The 20,071-nt window shown below is 42.7% G+C and overlaps 1 protein-coding gene across 1 annotated transcript in view; it reads left to right on the forward strand.

The window, feature by feature from the left end:
• The window catches only part of LOC139688397 (echinoderm microtubule-associated protein-like 2), a 60,948-nt gene that overhangs the window by 14,930 nt on the left and 25,947 nt on the right, over positions 1-20,071 (forward strand). The window contains exon 4 of the mRNA XM_071585950.1: positions 12,209-12,361. Within this exon, the coding sequence (XP_071442051.1) occupies positions 12,209-12,361 (153 nt within the window). The remainder of the gene's footprint in view (positions 1-12,208; positions 12,362-20,071) is intronic.

Here is a 20,071-nt window from a genome sequence, read left to right on the forward strand (position 1 = left end):
TGGCCAGATATCTCGCTTCTTCTCCTTTTCTCCCCCCCACGCCCACCAACTATGACCTCACACCCTTCCCACCTCCTATAATCCTTCTCCGACGACGGCCGCTACGTAGACACACTTGCTGCGGTGATGATCTCATACGACGCATGGGTGGAGGAGGCCTCCTCGGATGCGATGCCGGAAATGTGATTTTTTACAGCATCTCCGTCGCAATAAAAAAACAGCGCGTCTCGGATAAAGAAATCCCGTTCCGGAATCGCGGCGTGCGCGTGGAACATGAGTTCCGATCGCTTCGACTGGAGACGCGTGAGGGTTACATTCGTGCATCGCGTCTTCCGAACGCTCATTCACCATCTGAAGAGGCGGGGCATCGTAATAATGGAGAATCTTAAATAATGTTTGTGAGTGTGTGTGTGTGTCTCGTATACCTTGTCCCACGTGGCCAATATCTTTGTTTATAAAAAAGATATTATGGCCGCTTTGGTCATTCAAGTGCATGGTTTGGACAGGTTGTGGAGATGTTTGGCCGGGAAAACATGTCGTTGCCACCGTCTTCCCTGCTAATGTTTGCTTAAAATTGCCCCTGATCGCTTCGTAAATGGTGAGGTAACGTACGAATAAGCTGAACACTGTATTTAACGATGGAGGCCAAGTTATATAATCCATGTGTCGATGACTCGGAGACAGTGTGGGCCTCCATTCGAAATCCATTTCACGGAAATGAAATTGGTAAATTACTACGTGATCCAAATGGATACAAAATAATCGCGCGATGCTATTGACGAGATATAAGTACTGCAATGCCGCTGGTTGGATCGGAGCGAGTCCCAACTCGGAGTATGGGCCTAGGCTCACGCGCGTGATTGATCGCTGTTAACATTGCATCAAATCAACATGGGGTCGAACTCATATGCTGGAAGTGTAGGGGGAATTGTTGCATACCAGTAAACGAGAGAATAATTTCGACTACTTGAACTCATAGCAAAAATTGCATTGAATTGCATAAATGCTCATAGCATTGAAGTATACAATGGGAAATGCGAATAAACTACATACACTTTATTACTGATTGACAATTCGTAACAGAGTTTTCATAGCTTTTCTTTAAAAATTTAATTTTTTATGCGGCTGCAAAATTGTTATATTTTGATCGGTCCAGTCTAAACTGCTTTAAAGAAACAGTTGTAGTCAGTCTAATTTTATTTTAATTCTCATTAATCCGGAACAGCACTCAGGCCCCTGCATTGAACTTTTAGCAATGATATAACAATGGAAAAAAAACACAAGCCCAAGCCTTGGATGGGAAAAAATCCACGTAGGCGGGAGTCGAATCCGCGACCTCTTGAGTCGGCTGGCGAGTACGTAACCCCGTCACCACTTGGGCCGACAAATTGTGAAAACGATGGAAACTATAATGGTATGGTGGTATAATTATAATAATAATAAAGTGGAAACTATGATGGTATAATTTAAAATTGAGATAATTTGTGGTATTCGTGCCATGTGTTACTTCCATGTCTACATAAAGATGGGATTCTATACACACGTGTTCCTGTTTTTGGAAAATCTCAAATTTTGGAAATCAACTCATTTTTGTAAATTTTAGTAGTTTTCGTATTTTTGCAATATTTTGATGTGTCGAAACTTTTCTCACTGCAAACTTGTGTTAGTAGTTATTTGCATCTAATTTTGAACATGTGATAAAGGTTATTTTATACAGAGCTGAATGAGTTATGATTAATTAAAGGGATGGTACATAAAAGTAAAGGGCGTATATTGCGCCGTCTTTAGCCAATTCATTTGGATTTCCCTTCCCGCTCCAGTCCTACTCTGTTTTCAAACATATCATTCTTTGTCACTTCAGACATACCTCCCCCATTCATTGTTCCTTCACGAATTCAATCTCCTCTCGAAGGATGTTGAAGCACATGACTTGGGTGACTCAACGATGAAATTCCGAAGATAAGAGTACAATGGAAGAATGTCCGCCAAATGCAGCTCACTGTTTGTCCGCAGAATGATGTTTGACGAAGGACTTTCACGGGCTTCTTATCACTCGGGGTCGATCCCACTCTTCATTTGGTCTGGAAGCGGGATCACTGATGTAGCCATTATACGTCCTTCTCGCGCGAGTCACTGTCATCGTGGTTATTCTCCTTCCGCAGGTTATCACGGGATAGGTCACACACGGTTGCATCGTGATTTTTTTCGGGATTGCAAATTTGACGTGCAGATGCCGGTCGTTTCTCGTGACTTAATGTGTTAAATATTCTTGGTGATGGAAAACGTGATCGCAGTTAAAGAAATAATTTCTTCCGCTTGAGAAACCGAATTTCTGAAGCGGAATGTATGAATTGAACGAGCATCGAGGGCCAGGAAATGAGAAGTCCGGAAAGAATAAAACGAAATTTTTATTTCGTAATGAAACCCTATCTTGTCTGTGTGTGTGTGTGTGGTTAACTGAAAAATCGATCTCCGGAATAAGACAATCGCCAATAAATCATTCGCCCCTGATCGAATAAGATATATATATATATATATATCTTATTCGATCCACACATATAACCACAATAATATATTATTTAGCGATGTCTCATCCCAAACCTTCCTCTTCCTCAGTGAATTCGATCGAAAAAAAAGTGGAATTTCATTTTTTTGCGCGGCGCGCGTTGATTTTGCGGCTCTGCTCCCTCGATTGATGGATGAACGCCCAACCCCCTCCCCCCGCTTCTGTTTCGACGGCCCCCTCGACGGAAGCCACTTCTTCGCCCCCGTCGTGGGTGTTGTCCCCGCTTGGCGCTTCCGCTGACTCTTCGCCTTGCGCCATTGTAATCCTTTCCCTGTACGACCCCATTATTTTTTACATTTTTCATTTCGGCCTCATTGAGGAGAGGCATTCGTTTGATCGATAACCACGTCCTACATAGCCATCAAGAGACTATTGGGGAACGTGAGGAGCGTGGCCGTGTCGCTTCGCGCTTTTCTTCTCCGACCCGAGAGTGGCGTCAATCTTTTATTCCTGCCTGAGAGCGGCAAAACTTAAAGAACAAGTGTGAGGAGTGGGTGGGGTGGAGGATATTCGGAAGAGGGTTAAGATGGGGTAGAAGGCGTTCAAGGGAAAAGGAGACGGGAGGAAAGGGGAGGTCATTTTGGGCATGTCATTCTTGTGGATAGAGAGTACTTGCGAAGATCGGAAATGGTTTATAGATTTATAGATAGCTACGGATTTAACGGAGAAATCAATATGCGTAGATGGTGTGTAGTAGCCACAGAAAACCGGGGCGGCAATGCAGATTACAAATTGAGTAGTTTCAGGCGTTATGTGGTGGAATTCGTACATTCTAAAGAAAAGATATAAACGAATTTCCACTGGATAAATTATTTCACTAATTTTTCCTTAAATTAATAAAGAAAACCATATTTACAGTAATCAACCCGAAGATCAGTTTGGTAGGTGATGGTAGAGCTCACCCAGTACTAAGCCCTTTTACGGCATGTGAAATCCACACATTAGCAGGGTAGGGGGGCCAGTTCCTTTCCCCGTGCCGGTTATGGTTTCCCATGAAGATCTGGTACCCGAGAAATCACACAGCTTGTGTGGAGCTGCAGGTGCCCAGAGACTTTTCCGGGAATCGAACCCTGGGCCCTCCGGTCAGCAGTCTAACGCTCTACCCCCTGGGCTACCGCGACCTACACGTATATAATATCTAGTGGAAAATTTTTATTATCTTTTCTGTACACTGTAGATTAGTTTAACGAAAGCCATCCAAAGCATGCCCTTAATCCGTCGTGCTGCCTGTAATGTGAATAAAGCCACCACATTCCTCGGCGTATAAGATACATCATTTTTTTCAAAATTATGGCAAAAAAATTCACTCGCGTCTAATATCTGAAGGTATGGGTTAACATTCAGTACTGAAAGCTGTTTTGACCCTAGATGGGTAGTGCTGGCTAATTTGACTCCATTATATTTGCTTTGTGTAATATTTATCAGTAATTTGAAGAATGCTGTAGTTGGGGTTGTTAATATTAATCTCAGTGCTATTAGGTGTCGTCACAATCGCTTCTGCGATGTCGGTGTGACCGAGATATCGAACGAACCCGATCGAAATTTATGACATCATATCAAAACAACGTGTCCTCTTATTGCTGTGTCGAATTATTTGTTTTAAAAAATTACCCTATTAAATAATCAGTTCTTTCTCGCGGACTGTGAAAGGACTTTTTTATTGTATGTACCCTTGTGAAATGAGGATGCGTATTATTTGCCAACGCGGATAATATGGCGGCGGATCTTATACGTATGTCGGCGCGTCGTTTGTACCGTCGAATACAACAAAATTCAATGCACGCACACTGCTTCTCCTCTAACAGCTTCACTCTCACCGACGCAAGAATGCGTACAGCTTGGGCGCGCAAGCGCAGGCAAGAACCGCTGTTGTGCGGAGACAAGTCGAGATATGGCAACCATCAAGGCGGTGTTTTACTTCACACGGACGCCGCTAGAAGATGGCACCTCACCGATTGTGATCCGTCCAGCAGTTCGCGCGGAGAAAGATCAGTTTCGTCTTGTATTGTCCATACCTTGTACAGTAAATTTTCCCGCAGGGCGGGTAGTGTGGTTAGAAGGTCGTTCCGACCCCGATCAGAGGGAAGGCAGTAAATATGTAAGTAAACGAGGCTTTTTGAAAGGTACAGAACATTCAAGTTGAATTGTGACACCGGGGCGGAATTGTTAGGGACCCATTCCATTCGTCCGCTCGAATGCTATAAGACTTTGCAAAATTTTACTAAAATTTTGCAGTCATTTCAATAATATTTGTATTAACGTCACTTTAAAAAGAGTCTTAAAAATTGATTTTAACATACCAAAAAAGCGTATGAAATAGTTTATAAAACATATTTATACAGTCAATTTAATTTACAACAATTTTGTATTACGTATAACAAATGAGGGGCTTATTTATCTTATTCTAATATCCTCCGGGGGCGGGTGTTTTTTTTTCGCGCCGCTGCCTACTATTATTTTTAGAAAAGAGAAGAAAGACTCATGAACGTGCATAGCGATATTAGTATGGACTCTTCTGTCTACGTTCTCTTTAAAAAAAATCGCGACAAAACCGAAGTTGCTTGGAGCGAGCTCATCGTGAAGGTGGGAATAGCTGGTGGGCGAATTGCGTTTCCAGGACGGCACGTGCCCCAAGGGCCCTCCTTCGTAATGGACGATGAGGGGGTGGGAACGGGGGAAGTTAATAACTTGTTATTTATAGAAGCGATGTCGACAGTTTTGACAGCCATTGCTTTCGCCGGACGACTGTGCCGGCTGGTGTCTTTCCCACGCGGGTCGGAGGCGAGAGAAGAGGGGGAGGAGGGGAAGGGGGAGGACCACCCTCCTGACGTGAATTGCAAGTGTGGGGGGTGTGGGGGGAGGGTTGGCCACGGAAATGGTGTTCCGCGGTGGAGAGTGCACGGCCGAGTCACGACCTGCCTTCTGCGGTGTCATTCCCCGTCATTTCGATCGGCCAGCCTTCGGGAGAATATACTGGCGGGATTGATGGCCAATATTTCTTTGCTTGTCGATAATTTTTTTGGTTCGATTTGGATGAATTTTTAAAGGATTGAGAGGTGTATCTTCCTTCAATTATATCTAAAATTTTTGTATTATTTCCCTTGAAAGATGCATCCGATTCTATTCCAGCATTTTCAGTTCAGGTAAGCGAAAGCGGGCCGTAGTAAAGTAGAATTGTGCTCTCATTTATGTTCCCTCCTCCGTGTGAGAGAGAGGGAATCCGTGGCATTCCCTAATTTGTGTCTTACAAATACCATGATAGAAATTTTATTAATTACCTTAGAAATTATTTTACCATTGGCAACTTCTTAACCCCTCTCGCAAACTATAATTTCTAAATTTAAATAGATTAAACGATTAATTGGTGATTGATTTTGGATTTGATGTGGCAATTACTAATAACACTGTCTAGCTTAGGGGAAAAAAGCTTTTAAAAATCACCATTGAATTTTTTTAAAAGTTCTGCACCCTTGGCAACTGACTGCAAAAGGTATGCTATTGACATTGCGTGAATTGCGATTGATAACGGAACGTTTAGCACCCAGCCCTCTGAAATTAATCGGTTGGCCCCAGCAACCTCTTTATCGTACGATGTTGCTATCAATGATTCGCAATATTGTTTTGTGGTTCCTTATCACTTACCTTTTTGCTCAAATCGCTTTCAAGAGTTCTGCAACAGAGTTCCTTGCAGTTGTATATGCTTGGATCTGGGGCGTGCATTTTGCCTTAAAATGACCTACTCTTGAATTCAGAGTATCGTCTCTAATTGCCCTCCTAACCGGGTTATGTCCTACTCGAACTTGAGCGGCTTCTTCGGTGTTGAACATGCGGTATTTCATTTCGTGCACGCTTCAATTGGTAGCGATCAGAAGACGAATGGACGTGAAAATCGAAATTTTAATCAACTCTGAAGGCCAAAAATGTATTATGATGGCGTATGTGTGTGCATATATAAATATATATATATATATATATATATATATATATATATATCGATGATGTTGAAGCAATCACAAGAGCAATATAACATTTGGCACAATAGAACACAAATAAAATAGATAACACTTAAAAGGGCGCTCACGTTGTAGATTGTTTGAGCTTTCGGCCTTCTCCGAGGCCTTCTTCAAGTAAGCTATATATATATATATATATATATATATATATATATATATATATATATATATATATATATGTATTTTTATTTTATATGTATATTTTATAACTATATATATATATCAAATCAGTGCGACAGGCATGGCATGAGAATCAATATTAATAAAACAAAGGTTATGCGATTTTCTAGAAAGAAAAAGGCCAAGATAAACATTAAAATAGGAGGGCAAAAACTAGAGCAGGTAGAACAGTTTACGTATCTCGGTAGTGTTTTGGACCAACACGGTCAAAGTAGTAGGGACGTAAGGAGAAGAATTGCGCTAGGCAAAGAGGCTTTCACAAGGAGGAGGGAGTTGATGACGGGGACGTTGAGTAAGGATGTTAAGAAAAGACTCGTAAAAACTTTGATATGGAGCGTAGCTATGTACAGCGCGGAAACGTGGTCATTGAAGCAGGAGGATACACGTAGACTGGAGGCTTTTGAGATGTGGGTGTGGAGAAGAATGGAGAAGGTAAAATGGACAGAGAAGAAAACAAACGAGGAAGTCCTCGGTATGGTGGGCGAAGAGAGGGGTTTGCTGGGAGCAATCCTATGGAGGCAGGAAAAGTGGCTGATGGGGGTACCGAACGGAAGCGGGATGTTGATGACTGTAATTGAGGGGAGAATGTTAGGCAAACGAGGAAAGGGAAGGAACAGGATGCGGATGTTGGACGGGATGAAGGGAGGTAGAAAGTACTCAGAGATGAAGAGGGACCTGAAGTAAAGTAGGATGTTGTGTTTTGCTAGGGGTCACAAATTATTTAATCAGTAATTATGTCCATCCAAAAACCTACCATAACCGGTAGATTACCTAATAATAATAATAATATATATAAAATATGAAAAACCCGCCTTATGGCAAACAAATATTCATTCACGTGGAAATAGATATTAGGAAAAGGGATAGCAACACACATAAAGGAGAAACACAGTAGAGGTGGGGAAGACGGAATCGAACAGATCACGAGCGTAAAAATATTTCCTAGACCGGGAATTGAACTCCGGATCTTTCCACTTGCCGGGTTGATGCTCTTAACCACTTGAGCTGTCGAAATATACTCTGAAATCTGCGGGGAGTTTGTGCAACCAAGTGCCCCGACTCTGGCCAGGAGATGGCGTTAGGGAGCTATGTCATCCACCAAAGGAGAAAATGGACAACGACAAGAGGAAAGGGTGGTAGGGAAAGCAACCTTGCTACGCCATTAAGGATTGGAACAGCGCATTTCATGGCACGCTTAGCCAGGAGGAGACGAGCCACATTGGCCAAATACACACGCAAGCACCAAAAACCCGCATTACCAGGGCAGAAGGTTAAATGAAACACGTAGCCTTATGGAAAGTATCCATTATTGAGGAAAACATTCTCCTTCCGGAGATGGCGTCAATTATTGAAACCTAAGTCTTTCCTGCGCGGTATAATTAATGCATTGGTGGAATTTGCAAAACGTTTTTTTCTTTACAATGATCGAGAGTTTTGCGTCGGTGAGTTTCAACTCTCTGTAAACTCCTTTGGAAAATAAACCCCAGATCTGTATATTGTTTCAATATGCAGATCTGTTTTATCAGAATATTGTTTTAATTTTGTTTTTGTCATAGTATTACTATAATTATTTATATATAGTAATCACGTGAATGTTGGAGACGTGGTGTTAATTCGGATCGATCACTGACGGGAAGGTCGAAGGCGATAAAATCGGGAAACTTCGGAAGCCAGCCCCCGACTTCCCCTCAGCTGTATCGCCATGAGTGCTCTTTCCCAGATGACGACGGCTAAGCAAAGTGTCTGCCCTGATTAATTTTCGTAGAAATCGAGTGGAGGAGGGCTGTCACCAGATGAATTATGGATTAGCGGTGCAAAAATTCACGTCGTTCTCACGAAAACTGAGATCTAGTGCGCGAATAAATAAGAGTTGAAATAGTTTTAAATTAATGGCAAATCACATGATTTCAAAACGTTTTGCCTCAAAATTTGTTCAAAATAAGTTTTAGAGCATGTTTAAAAAATGAATTAGAACTTCAAGAGTCAATAAAATATGTGTAATTACGAAGGTAGGATGCCAAGTAATGCACACATGCTTGTAGAGGTTGTTAAGTTTCAAAATCATATATTTATTTTTCCACATAGTCACCGTTAAGGCTAACACATTTCTCCCAACGTGCAACAATTTTTTTCATTCCATCACTGAAAAACTCTTCCGACTTTTCTCGAATCCAGGATTTAACAGCTGCGTTCACCTCATTGTCCGAGGTGTAATGATTACCCTTAAGCTGTCTCTTGAGTTAAGGAAAAAAATCGGGGGAATATGGAGGATGTGGAATCGGTTCAAATTTCAGGTTCCGTAGAGTCTCCCAAGTTGCGCGCGAGGTGTGTGGACGAGCGTTGCCATTTTTCAAAATTATTGGCGCCAGGCTGCCTTTAACACGATAAACTCGACTAATATGGTTTGCGATAAGCTTTTGAGTGATCCGCCGGTCATTTTGAATCAAATCTTCGACGAGTTTGCGATGTTTATCGTCTGTGGCAGTGATCGGAAGTCCGCTGCGTGTTTCATCAACAATTATGGCTTTTCCAGGCTCGCAACCACGAAATTTTACCACCCATCGATTTACAGTAGACCTATCAACAGCATTATCACCATAACCAGCATTTAAACGACGATGAATATCAGTAGGGGTCACTTTTTAAGTTACGTCGTTTAACTCGCGTGACGAAACACTAGAACTCGTCTTTATACTTTCGCTTCTCAAAATACACTGGATGAATGTATCGACCTCATAGCTGCGCATGAGTGTTGAGATGGAATGTTACTTCCACATGTCACCAAAAGTGCTTCTGAAAGTCTTTTGTTTGTTGCCTACAAGCATGTGTGCATTACATTTCAGCCAACCCTCGTACATCATGTATGTTAATGGACAAAGCACCAATGGATGCTACATTAATTTCCATCACTCGTCGTTAATAAATGGACCAATGTGACACATTGCCTCGTGCCGTCACGATGCCACACCCCCGTCCCCACAACCCGTCAATTGATGAATTTCACACTCCGTACGATGTAAGATTCAACCCATCAACCATCAAAACCAACCTGAGGGTTCATTTCTATAATTTGCGTGGGTATTATGGTTTGTGAACGCGTGGAAAACACGCAAAACTAGGTTAAACGGGTAGGACCCGGCCCAACTGTGCACGTATGCATGTATATGGGAGACAATGCTGCCACGTCAATCCCTCGACGCGGTCAATGCATTTCCCGACCACAGAATGTTGAAAAGAACGCCCCGACAAGCGACAGAGGACGACCTTGGCATGGGGAGCAAAAAACATTAGGCGAAAAAAGGCGGGTGGGTTGAGGGGGGAAAGGGGTGGACGTATAGGAGGGCTCCGGTTTGCCAGGGCAGTGTTCGTAGTCTCAGGAGGGCGAGGATGCGTAGATTTCCGGGCCCGAGGAAGCGGAGGGGTCCGGGTGGAGGGGTGGTGGGGGTTGAGGATGGCTGAGAGTGGGGGGAGGAGTCGCATCGAGAGAGAGTTGCGGCGAAGTCTGTGGAGGAAGAGGAGGAGGGTGTGGGGAGTGAGTCAAGAGGAGGTAAGAGTTACGGCATACGGAGTGTGTGGAGGGAGGGAGGGGAGGGGAGAAGGGGAAACGCCGCCCGCCCTGCCGGATGGTCGGTCGCCACACTCGCGCTGCAGAAGCGAACCGATTTGTTTCTCGGGCGCGGTTTCTCCTTTCGGTGAAGACACTTGCCATCTTACGTGGCGAATCCACGGCCAAGACACCGAGCTGTCCCACACACTGGTGTCCAGCTGAGAGTCCAGGCGAAGACTCCGTCGTCCGTTCTCTCTCGATTCCCGTCGCTTTGTGCTTCTCTCGACATCGTCTCGCGTTCCCCCCGCATCTCGTCTTTCCACCTCACTCAGCAACCAACTACCGACGCCGGGCAGCGTGCTCCGAGATCCACTCTTCCTTCCCGACTCCTCGTCGTGATGACATCGTAAGTTAATGTCTTTTGATTCGAGTTTAGAGAGAGAGAGAGAGGAGTGTTCGCCAAACCGTTTTGTTTACTCCGTCTCGTCCCCCCTACTTCCTCTCGTGACCTTCCGTGACCCGATCCCGTGCGGTCACTTTCCTTTTCCACCAGCGATCCCCCGTGTCCGTGAGGACTAAAGGCGCGGGGGTCAATGCCTTCGGTAATTCGCTACCTCCCATTCCACCCCTTTCGAATCCCAGGTGGTGAGGTTTTGTAGAAATGTCCGTCGTGATTGATTCGCTGGGAGGCGGAAGAAAGCTTCCTTTCTTCCGTCCGTCCGACAGGAGGCCGCACGTGATACCATCATCTCTCGCCGGCATTATTCGTGCCGGGAGCCGCACGCAATACCTGCGCGACGGTTTTTTTTCCTCAAGGAAGTTACCGCGATGTTTCTCGGTGCTTTCGCTAGGCGCGCGCGCGGCCCAGACGTGGGGGGGGGGGATGCGGGGATCCTGGGCGTCCGCTGACCAAGGTAGCATGCGTTCTAAGGTTTACGGACAAATTTTTGAAAGGCAAAAGCAATTAGAGTAATCTATCTCAATTACATGATATACGTGGCGCAAAAAAATTTATCAGCCTCGACTCATCGTTGTGAATTGTGCAAACCGTATTTTCAACGAGGGATTTTGAAACTGTCACACCCACTCGCGGTGATTGAGTGGTGTTCCGGAAAAAAACCTCCCCACCGCAATTCCACGGATATTCTGGGATCATGCGATCATATTATTATCACCGGTGACTTAAATAAGTCCAACGGGTAGAGCAATGTGCTACTGACCGGAGGGCCCGGGGTCGATACCGGGCGATGCCTCTGGCCTGCAACCCAGCGGTATGATGTTATCGGGTTCCCTGATATACCTGGGAAATCGACAGCTGGGGGTGTACCATCAGGGAAGAAACTGGCCACCATACTCCGTCAATGCGGGGATTTCACATCAAGTTGAGATCTGTTTTACAGGTATACCCTTCCCAATCGAACCGGCCTTCTGGTTCCAGCGAAGTCTTTGCGGGTTTTCTACGGAGCCAGATTTTCAAATACCTATTACTGACCGAAGACTTTCTATGGCTAACTTCGTCATTAGCCCGAGAGAGATGGCGAAGTTAGCTGTCGAAACTTTGGCAGTTGAAAACTTAAAATGCTGATAAACCCGTGAAGACTTCACTAGGATCGGGTGCCGGAAAAACATCGAATCCTACATCAATCTTCGCGTTGATTTCTGCGGTTTTATTAATGCTATTTCCTTTTCCCTGCGAAATGTCGGAGCGCCCTCACTCGAGGGCTCTTTGGTGGCACACCACCCCCTCGATCACTTTCCTTCTTATTCCCTTTTTTTTGTTTCGGAAGGGTTTTTTCCCCTATTCCTCGGCTGTCGTGTCGTAAGTGTGTGTGTGTGTCACCTCCACTCAAGTATCTTATGATTTCTATTCACTGTGGCGTTCTCTTTATTCTCCTCCCACAGCACCCGGGACGCCACGTACAACGAGGAGGATGGCTACGTTCGGATGTTCCTGCGAGGGAGACCGGTTATCCTGTACGCCCCCTCGAACATCGAGGGCTATGATATCACCAAAGTCGCGACTGCACCTTCCTCGAAACTCAAGCTGGAATGGGTGTATCCTTTTCTTCTCACGCTGCTGCCCCCCAACTCCCCAGAACTTCGAGCTCAAACCCGTGCACACTTCACGGGAGAGTTTGATAAAGATGGAGTGTGTTGACGCTCTGTCTCGCATGGTTATCTCTTTTTTTTGATAAGACTTGCGCGACGCTGAAAAAAAAAGTTCTCGGCGAAATGGCGTTTGTTCATTGATACTTGATTTCGGTGAACGTTTCCTGGGGACAGTTCTCGTCTCTTTCGACAATGCATTAATGATACATCAAAATGCAGAAATTTCTAAGTTTAAAAATCATTCGCCTTCGCTGAGTAATTTAACTTTGTATTTTTTCACACAAAAACTTTATCATACACTACCACTCGTTTCGACGCATAGGCGATGACACTATCACGGATACGATTATGTCGTCAATGCGTCGAAACGAGTGGTAGTGTATGATAAAGCTTTTGTGTGAAAAAAAAACAAAGTTAAATTATTCAGCGATGATGGAATTTCAGAGAGTGAAGTCTCACAAACCATCGAATTCATCATTCCCCCTTTGACCGGGCTCTGAACGAATTCTTTTGCTCTTTGTGAAATCATTTTACATACTATTACGATTAGTGTAAACACTGAAATAGTTACATTACAGATTTAATTATAATATTTTTTTTAATCACTGCACTGCTAAAAAAATTAAATTAAAACACAATGAGTTTTATCGCTTGACGTGATTTGAAAATGAAAATCGTCCAAAATGCACCGTGTTTTAAAATGCCTTATTCTTCCTTGCCGGGAAATACCGACACACGGGCACCCCAACACTCATTCATGAGCATGGGGGTGGAACTGGAGTTCACGAACGTGTGTTCACGTTATGGGGCGCGATATGGTGGAGCCGTTTCATTATGACCACACGCACGTGGATTTTCACGTAATGGTGTTTTATCGATAATAGTTTTGACGGAGCATCTTGTTAGATGTGAAATTACAAACTTGTCCAATCCGCGAAATCTTTTTAAGTTAGCATTCCATCGCACAGCTCACCACACAACTCAGTCTGACACTAAGAACTCGAATTCTCAGCATCGCTACCTTTACGATGCGTTATAATAAAATCTGTGGAAAAGTACAAGTCTTTCTTTTTAGTATGGATATTAAATACTTCCACGAAATAAAGCCTGAAACAAAAGAATATTTACGATGCGTGTTCGTGTACTTGTTGTTGCCAGGATTATTTTGACTTACGCTCAAGATTGAGTGATCATTTTATCGAAGAGTAAATATAAAACTTCTCCGGGAAGAGTCTGAGAATCCATCCTCGTGAGTGTCGTGTGTTTTGTCGCCATCTTCGACCGTTGCCACTCCCTCGACTGCGATAAAATAGTTGGTTCGTCCGGTGACAGATGTCCACCCGTTATGTCACCTTTTCTCTGCGGCATTATAATTGAGGTGTCGCATTTGCGCGGCTGAAAGGTTTCTCCATTGTATGTGTGTTTGTGTTTCGGTAATTAAAACCGCGGATTTTCGACTGGTCTGCAGTCTGCAAAATCATTCTCGCGTTATCGGACGGCAATCCGCATAATTTCCGAAATACGATTGACACACACAAAAAAAAAGCTTTTTTTGATTGAGTGTTCTCGTAACCTTATATCGAGGCAAAATCTTTTAGTCAAGCGCTGTTCGCAATAAAATGGGACTTGTGCTGGGTGGTGCAATTTGACCCCGTGGTGGTAATCGGGTGATAAAGCGATTCTTTAAACGAATCGAAATACCCATCTCCTCAACATTTTCAAGAAGCCTCAGCCTCATTATTGAAATCTTGGCGAATATATAAGAATTAGGCGCTTGAGTTTTTACAAGGCGTGACTTTTCTTGCGCTAGTACAGGAGTGGACAATGAAATTAAACATTTTTTTATGAAAGCCCACCTCACCTTCAAGCCTTTTTTTTTTAAATCCGCCTTTATTTTAGTTTTGAACTGCATCTTTCGCCAAAGATTGTTTGTGATAGGCAAGGGTGCATCCCTGCTGAGAGTGAAATGCACACATTCAGAGGGTTATGAGGGACGACCGCACCCTCAAGGGTTGTGCCGACCATTAGCTTGGTGCAGATTTGATTCGAAGGCCCTCCGGTCGTCATCCGGGCGGTCTGCGCAGGCACTGGACCACGGCGCGACCCTACCAAATCATTTTCCTTTTCTCTGTTGAGTAACAATATTGCCATGTGTCTCGACAATGCGAAATGCTCGACAATTGCTTAAAGGAAAACCTATGCTCGTCCCAGTTATTACTGTAGTGGAGGAACCAAAGTATGTATCTCAAGTGTGTCATCACAAAAAAAGGAAAAAAATTACTATTACAAATTCCACGGTTTTGCCGAATTGGATCGCGTGCAGCGTTAGATTTTTACAACGTTGTTATGAGAAAATTATTAGGGTATCAAAAATATTAGAGCAGCTAGGCTAGGGATCACTCAAAAGAGCGAAGGTTAAATTACAGATTGAAGCTCTTGCACATTAATTGGAAGGACGTCTGTTTGGCCGTGATGTTGAAAATGTATTATTACCCCCATTGTACTACGGTAGGAGAGATAATGCTAATTAAATTAGAGAGATTAAGAGTGGAAAGGATAGATTTAAGATGTCATTTTTTCCAGGAACGATAGGGGATCATAATAGCAACATTGTTCCACGGCGGTAGGTTCATGTTCGGGTAAAATTATTTTGGTGTGTATTCACCCCCTGCCACACACTCTGGTGGTGGTTTGCAGGGTATGTATTCATTAAAATAAAATAAATAAATTAAAAAATACGACGAGTTTCTGCGCTCTACGTCATTGGAAATGAATCATAATGACAGAAGAAAACTTGGCTTGCTACAAAATGTTTTTCTATTTATAACGAGAAATGTAATCATGTTCATGTTACCATTTATTGAAATTCCCCTGAAGGAGTTCGCTCCTCAGGGAACTGCTAATCCCGCTGTGCATCTCACGATCATCCAATCTTGTTTGAAATTTCTAATGGTGCCATGATTGGCTATATGGGCATCTTTTCTGCGGAACAATTCATTTCAGCGACGTAAATTACATTTTTATATCTTCTATATCCATGTTAAGATGGTTTAAGCGTGGTGATTTTTTTATCGACCTCTCTGGACCGTCGCCTCGGGGACCCAGTGACATTGGGTCTCCCCCCTTCTCCGGAAAGACTGGTGTCTCGTGTTGCACGTAATTCCTTTAATTGAGTTCCCAATGAAATCGGCTGGTGTGGCACCGGAATAGGAGGATTACTAGTTGATAGTACTTACTATGTACACCTAGAAGAAGATTTCAGTGTAACTTGGAGCACGTGCTTAAAAGTGTTCTAATTGAAAATGTAATCAAGAGGAAGTAAAAATTTGTCTTGAACCCGTATCGTATGATCTTTTTGTTTTCGGCATCGTGATTGCTGACGTGAGTCATTTCCGTCTCGGTAACGTGTTGCGTTAATTTGCCCGTGACGCAATGCCGCATTCTAATTGTCCCGTCGGGAGAAAACCCCGTCGAGAAATGCAAATCGCGTGTGAAGTTTGTTTCTCACTGTCTTCCGCCGTCTTGGAACAAATCCATTGTCGCTTTTTTTTAGGTGTGATGGAAAACTTATATTCTGAAGAATGAAATCACTGACTCGTAACAAATATTAGTCACAAATGAGAAAGTTTGAGCCAATGTCATTGGCATTAAGCGTGTATTATAATTGTTTACGTTTTTATAGTCTAGTGGTTATGGGAAGCAGAATTGTGTCACGGCCACGACAAAGTTAGCGAGTGGTCAGCACGGCCGGTAACGTTCGCGATTTATATATTGAACATAGTTTTTTTTATTTTTAAAAGTATGCAAAATTGGGTAAAATTGCATATTTAAAGTTCATGTTATGCTTTTCATTTTTTCATCAAAAGGGCTTTATTGAAAACTCGATATTTTGTATTTGATTTGAGGAATTTATTGTAAAATGAACATGCGCACCTAGAACTGACGCGTAAAATTTATTGTGAAATAAATCTTGTACCGCTCCAAGATTAATTCTGAATTAGCCAAGAAATCCTTCAATCTTACATTCATTCATTCAGTCTTCATTCGCGGTAATACGGCCTTCGGAACCATTTCCATTTACATGATCCATTTACGTTGCCACCCAAGGAAGGCTAAAATTTCCTGTGTTCTTTTCCACTCATGGTAGCAAAGAACACAGGAAAACGGATACTCGTATAAACAAACATATCTGAGATCATCTTAATCATCCCTTCTGTGGAAAATTGAGCAACACCTGAAACTGTCTGTCGACAAACAGTTTCGCTGAAAAAAGTGGAAAAATACAGGAGCTTCTTAGGAATAGTAATCAGCCAACGCTGGGGTTGACTCAGCATTTTAAGCAACAATTCCTCCGGTAAGTTTGTCTCGACGACGGCAAAAAATAATTCAACAGTGATATAACTGTTAGCCAACCGTATTCCAACACGAACATATCAATGTTGTTAATTAATGGTTGGCAAAATGGTTTGTGCCTCGTTAGTGAATGGCCGACGAAACATTCTGGCGTACAGAAAACTGACAAGTCTATGACGTGCGATGGTTCCAACACGTGGCGTTGGCGTGGGATGTAGCATTCAACGATTCAATTGTTACGGAAACCCAATTCAACGTTTGTGATGACCTTTTCCAATGTTCCCGAAAAAAACCGAAAGGAACGCGATTCCTTTGCGCTCTGTCCAGGAAACAAATTCAGTGAGGATTTTCGTCAATGTTTAATGAATACAATTTGTCTCATTGTCTTCGATGTCGTACACTCGAAAGGCATTGTCTCGGAACGAACGGTTTGGAACGCGTTAGTCCACCCGCGCGCGGTCGGTGTTGGCCCCCCGTTCGTGGTTCACGGAGCGAGAAAAGCCTTGGCCGCTCGCTCGCTGAGGAAGCCGCCTTACTCATCTCAGCGCTCCGAAGGAAATTCCTCGTTTTGCTACTAGCCCTCGTCAGCCAGCTATGGACTGCCGATTCGCGCCGATTTCGTGCTCGGCCAATTAACTTCGAGAAGTAACGCAGCGATGGGTTAGTAGTGGACTAACCTTGGAGGTCATTACCGTCTTTAAAAAAAGAAAAAATGTAACAGCCACGCAGGAGGGGGTGGGGGGGGCGTTCAAACTTAACCGAAGGAGCACAAGAAAGAGGAAATTCCGAAAAGTATTTTTTATCGCGAGCTTGAAGGTAGCAAAAAAAGCAAAAAGAAAATAATTGCTCGTTCACAATGTTGTGCAAGGGAGAAGAAATGAAAATCCGATCAAGCGAAATTGCCTGCTATGAAAAATATTCGCGAAAACTTAAAAAGAGTTGGTTTTGTTGCTGTCGGAGGATGCATCATCCTGCGCTTCGCGATATGTTTCAAAAGTATTTACGATGTTCTCTTTGGTCCACGGGATTGAAACTGATGAGCGCCGTCTGGCATCTTGACTACTCGAGCGTTTCACGAATTTGGATTTTTGTATAGCGTTAAAAGTTGTTCGCGTATAACTTAGGATGCGGTTCGGAGCTCTTGAATTTGAAAGCAAAGAAGCTTAAAACGGCTAAAATGTATCTCGATAGAACGCACTGCAAGCTGGGAGATAGCGAGAGCAAGTTAATGAATGCAAGGTAATGTATTCGGTATACATCAACACAATTCTTCGACGGGAATTTACGAAAGTACGGACTACTACAAATTCGAATGACGACTTAATGTTTAACATGCACCGGTTGATCCACATTTCCAATTTGTGGTAAAATTATCTGACTGCGAATTCACTAATTTAATTCAGATAAAATTTAAAGTCGATTCGAAATTGATCCGCAAATTATTTCCGAGAAAACATTGAAATACCATTCTACCTCATTCAGAGTTCGTATTTGCGATCAATTTTTGTTTTAAATTTAAAGCACGTAATACGAGGGTTGATTTTTTTGTTTCCAAATCAAAGCGGATATTTGTCAAAGTGCTGGTGTTTGCCGCCAAGGCCGAGCATAGAGTCTAGGGTTTTAGATTCTTTAGGAAATGCAACATATTCAATGTAAAAATCATTCGCCTTGGCTGGAATTCGAACCCGGTCCTCCAAAAAGCCCCTAAATTTCAGAGTCGCCTCGATAAATTAACAGGCTAAATCACTCGACCAGGCGTTGAGGGATCCGGGTTCGAATCCCGGTCAAGGCGTACGATTTTACGCTCTAAAATTGTTGCATTAAAATGCATATTAGCGGATGACTCCGTTAAAAGTTACTGTCGTGGCATCTCCCACATTTTCTTGGAATTTTTCGTCGGAAACGTTTTTAATGTCATCATCAGCTTCTACCAAAGGTGGAGCCTCGTCGTTGCCGCCACACACTCTTATATCTCTCCATCGCTGTTCTTTTCAGATCCTTATTTCTTGTGACTCTCATGGTACTTTTTTATCTAATCCAGAAACTTCTTTCTTAACCTTCCTATTCCTTTTTATTCTATTACTTTTCCCTCCATTATATTTCGCAGGAAGTTTTTATGCTGTAGAACATATAAACAAATTTGATTTTCCTTCTCTCCATCCCTTTCATTGAATTCCTTTTCTCTTTAATTCCTCGCAAATACTTCTATGCTGCTTTTCTTGTCTATCCGTCTCGTTTCTGTTATTCTTCTCCAACATGTCGCCGGACTCACTCCCTTTGGCAGGGCGGAAGATTCTCCGAGGCGTCAGAATGACCCCCTCAGAATGACGAAACCACTTCATTGCCTTGTGGAGGATTTAATACCAACCCAGAACATCTACAAATTATATATATATATATATATATATATATATATATATATATATGTATTTTTATATAGGTATATATATATGTATATATGTATATATATGTATATATGTATATATATGTATATATGTATATATATGTATGTATATGTATATGTATATATATATATGTATATATATATGTATATATATATGTATATATATATGTATATATATATGTATATATATATGTATATATATATGTATATATATGTATATATATATATGTATATATATATATGTATATATATATGTATATATATATGTATATATATATATATATACAGGGTTCGTCCGGAAAATAAGTGTACTGACTCCTGGGCTGGGCGCGCCCAGCACCGCTCTGACGGGCTGCGATTGGAGGGGGGTATGTTGTCAAGCGACGCTGAAAAAGGCAGTCGGCTCTGAGCTGTGGTGTAGTGAGGAGCTCTGTTAACGCGAACCTCCACGCTTCGATCCACGTCACGGAACGCGATGCCGAAGTTTTTGGAGCAGCGTTATTCCATCAAATTTGCGGTAAAGCTTGGGAAATCGTCTACCGAAACTGTCGGTATGATTAACCAGGCTTACGGGGAGTCAGCCATGTCCAGAAACATGATCTTTCGGTGGCACAAGATGTTCGTGGAGGGCAGAGAAGAGGTCGACGACGAGTCTTCGAGAGGTTCCCGATGATGCCTTCGCGGGAGCGTTCCAGGAATGGGAACGCCGCTGGAACAAGTGTATCGACTCACAAGGGTCCTATTTTGAGGAATATTAGCTTAAGATATGTAAAAGTGTAATAAATTTTTTTTCCTGAGCTCAGTACACTTATTTTCCGGACGAACCCTGTATACATATATATATATAATATATATATATATATATATATATATATATATATATATATATATATCTGACA

This window comes from Hetaerina americana, unplaced genomic scaffold (genome assembly GCF_022747635.1).
Source record: "Hetaerina americana unplaced genomic scaffold, ioHetAmer1.1.p SCAF_2, whole genome shotgun sequence".
NCBI classification, from domain to species: Eukaryota; Metazoa; Arthropoda; class Insecta; order Odonata; family Calopterygidae; genus Hetaerina; species Hetaerina americana.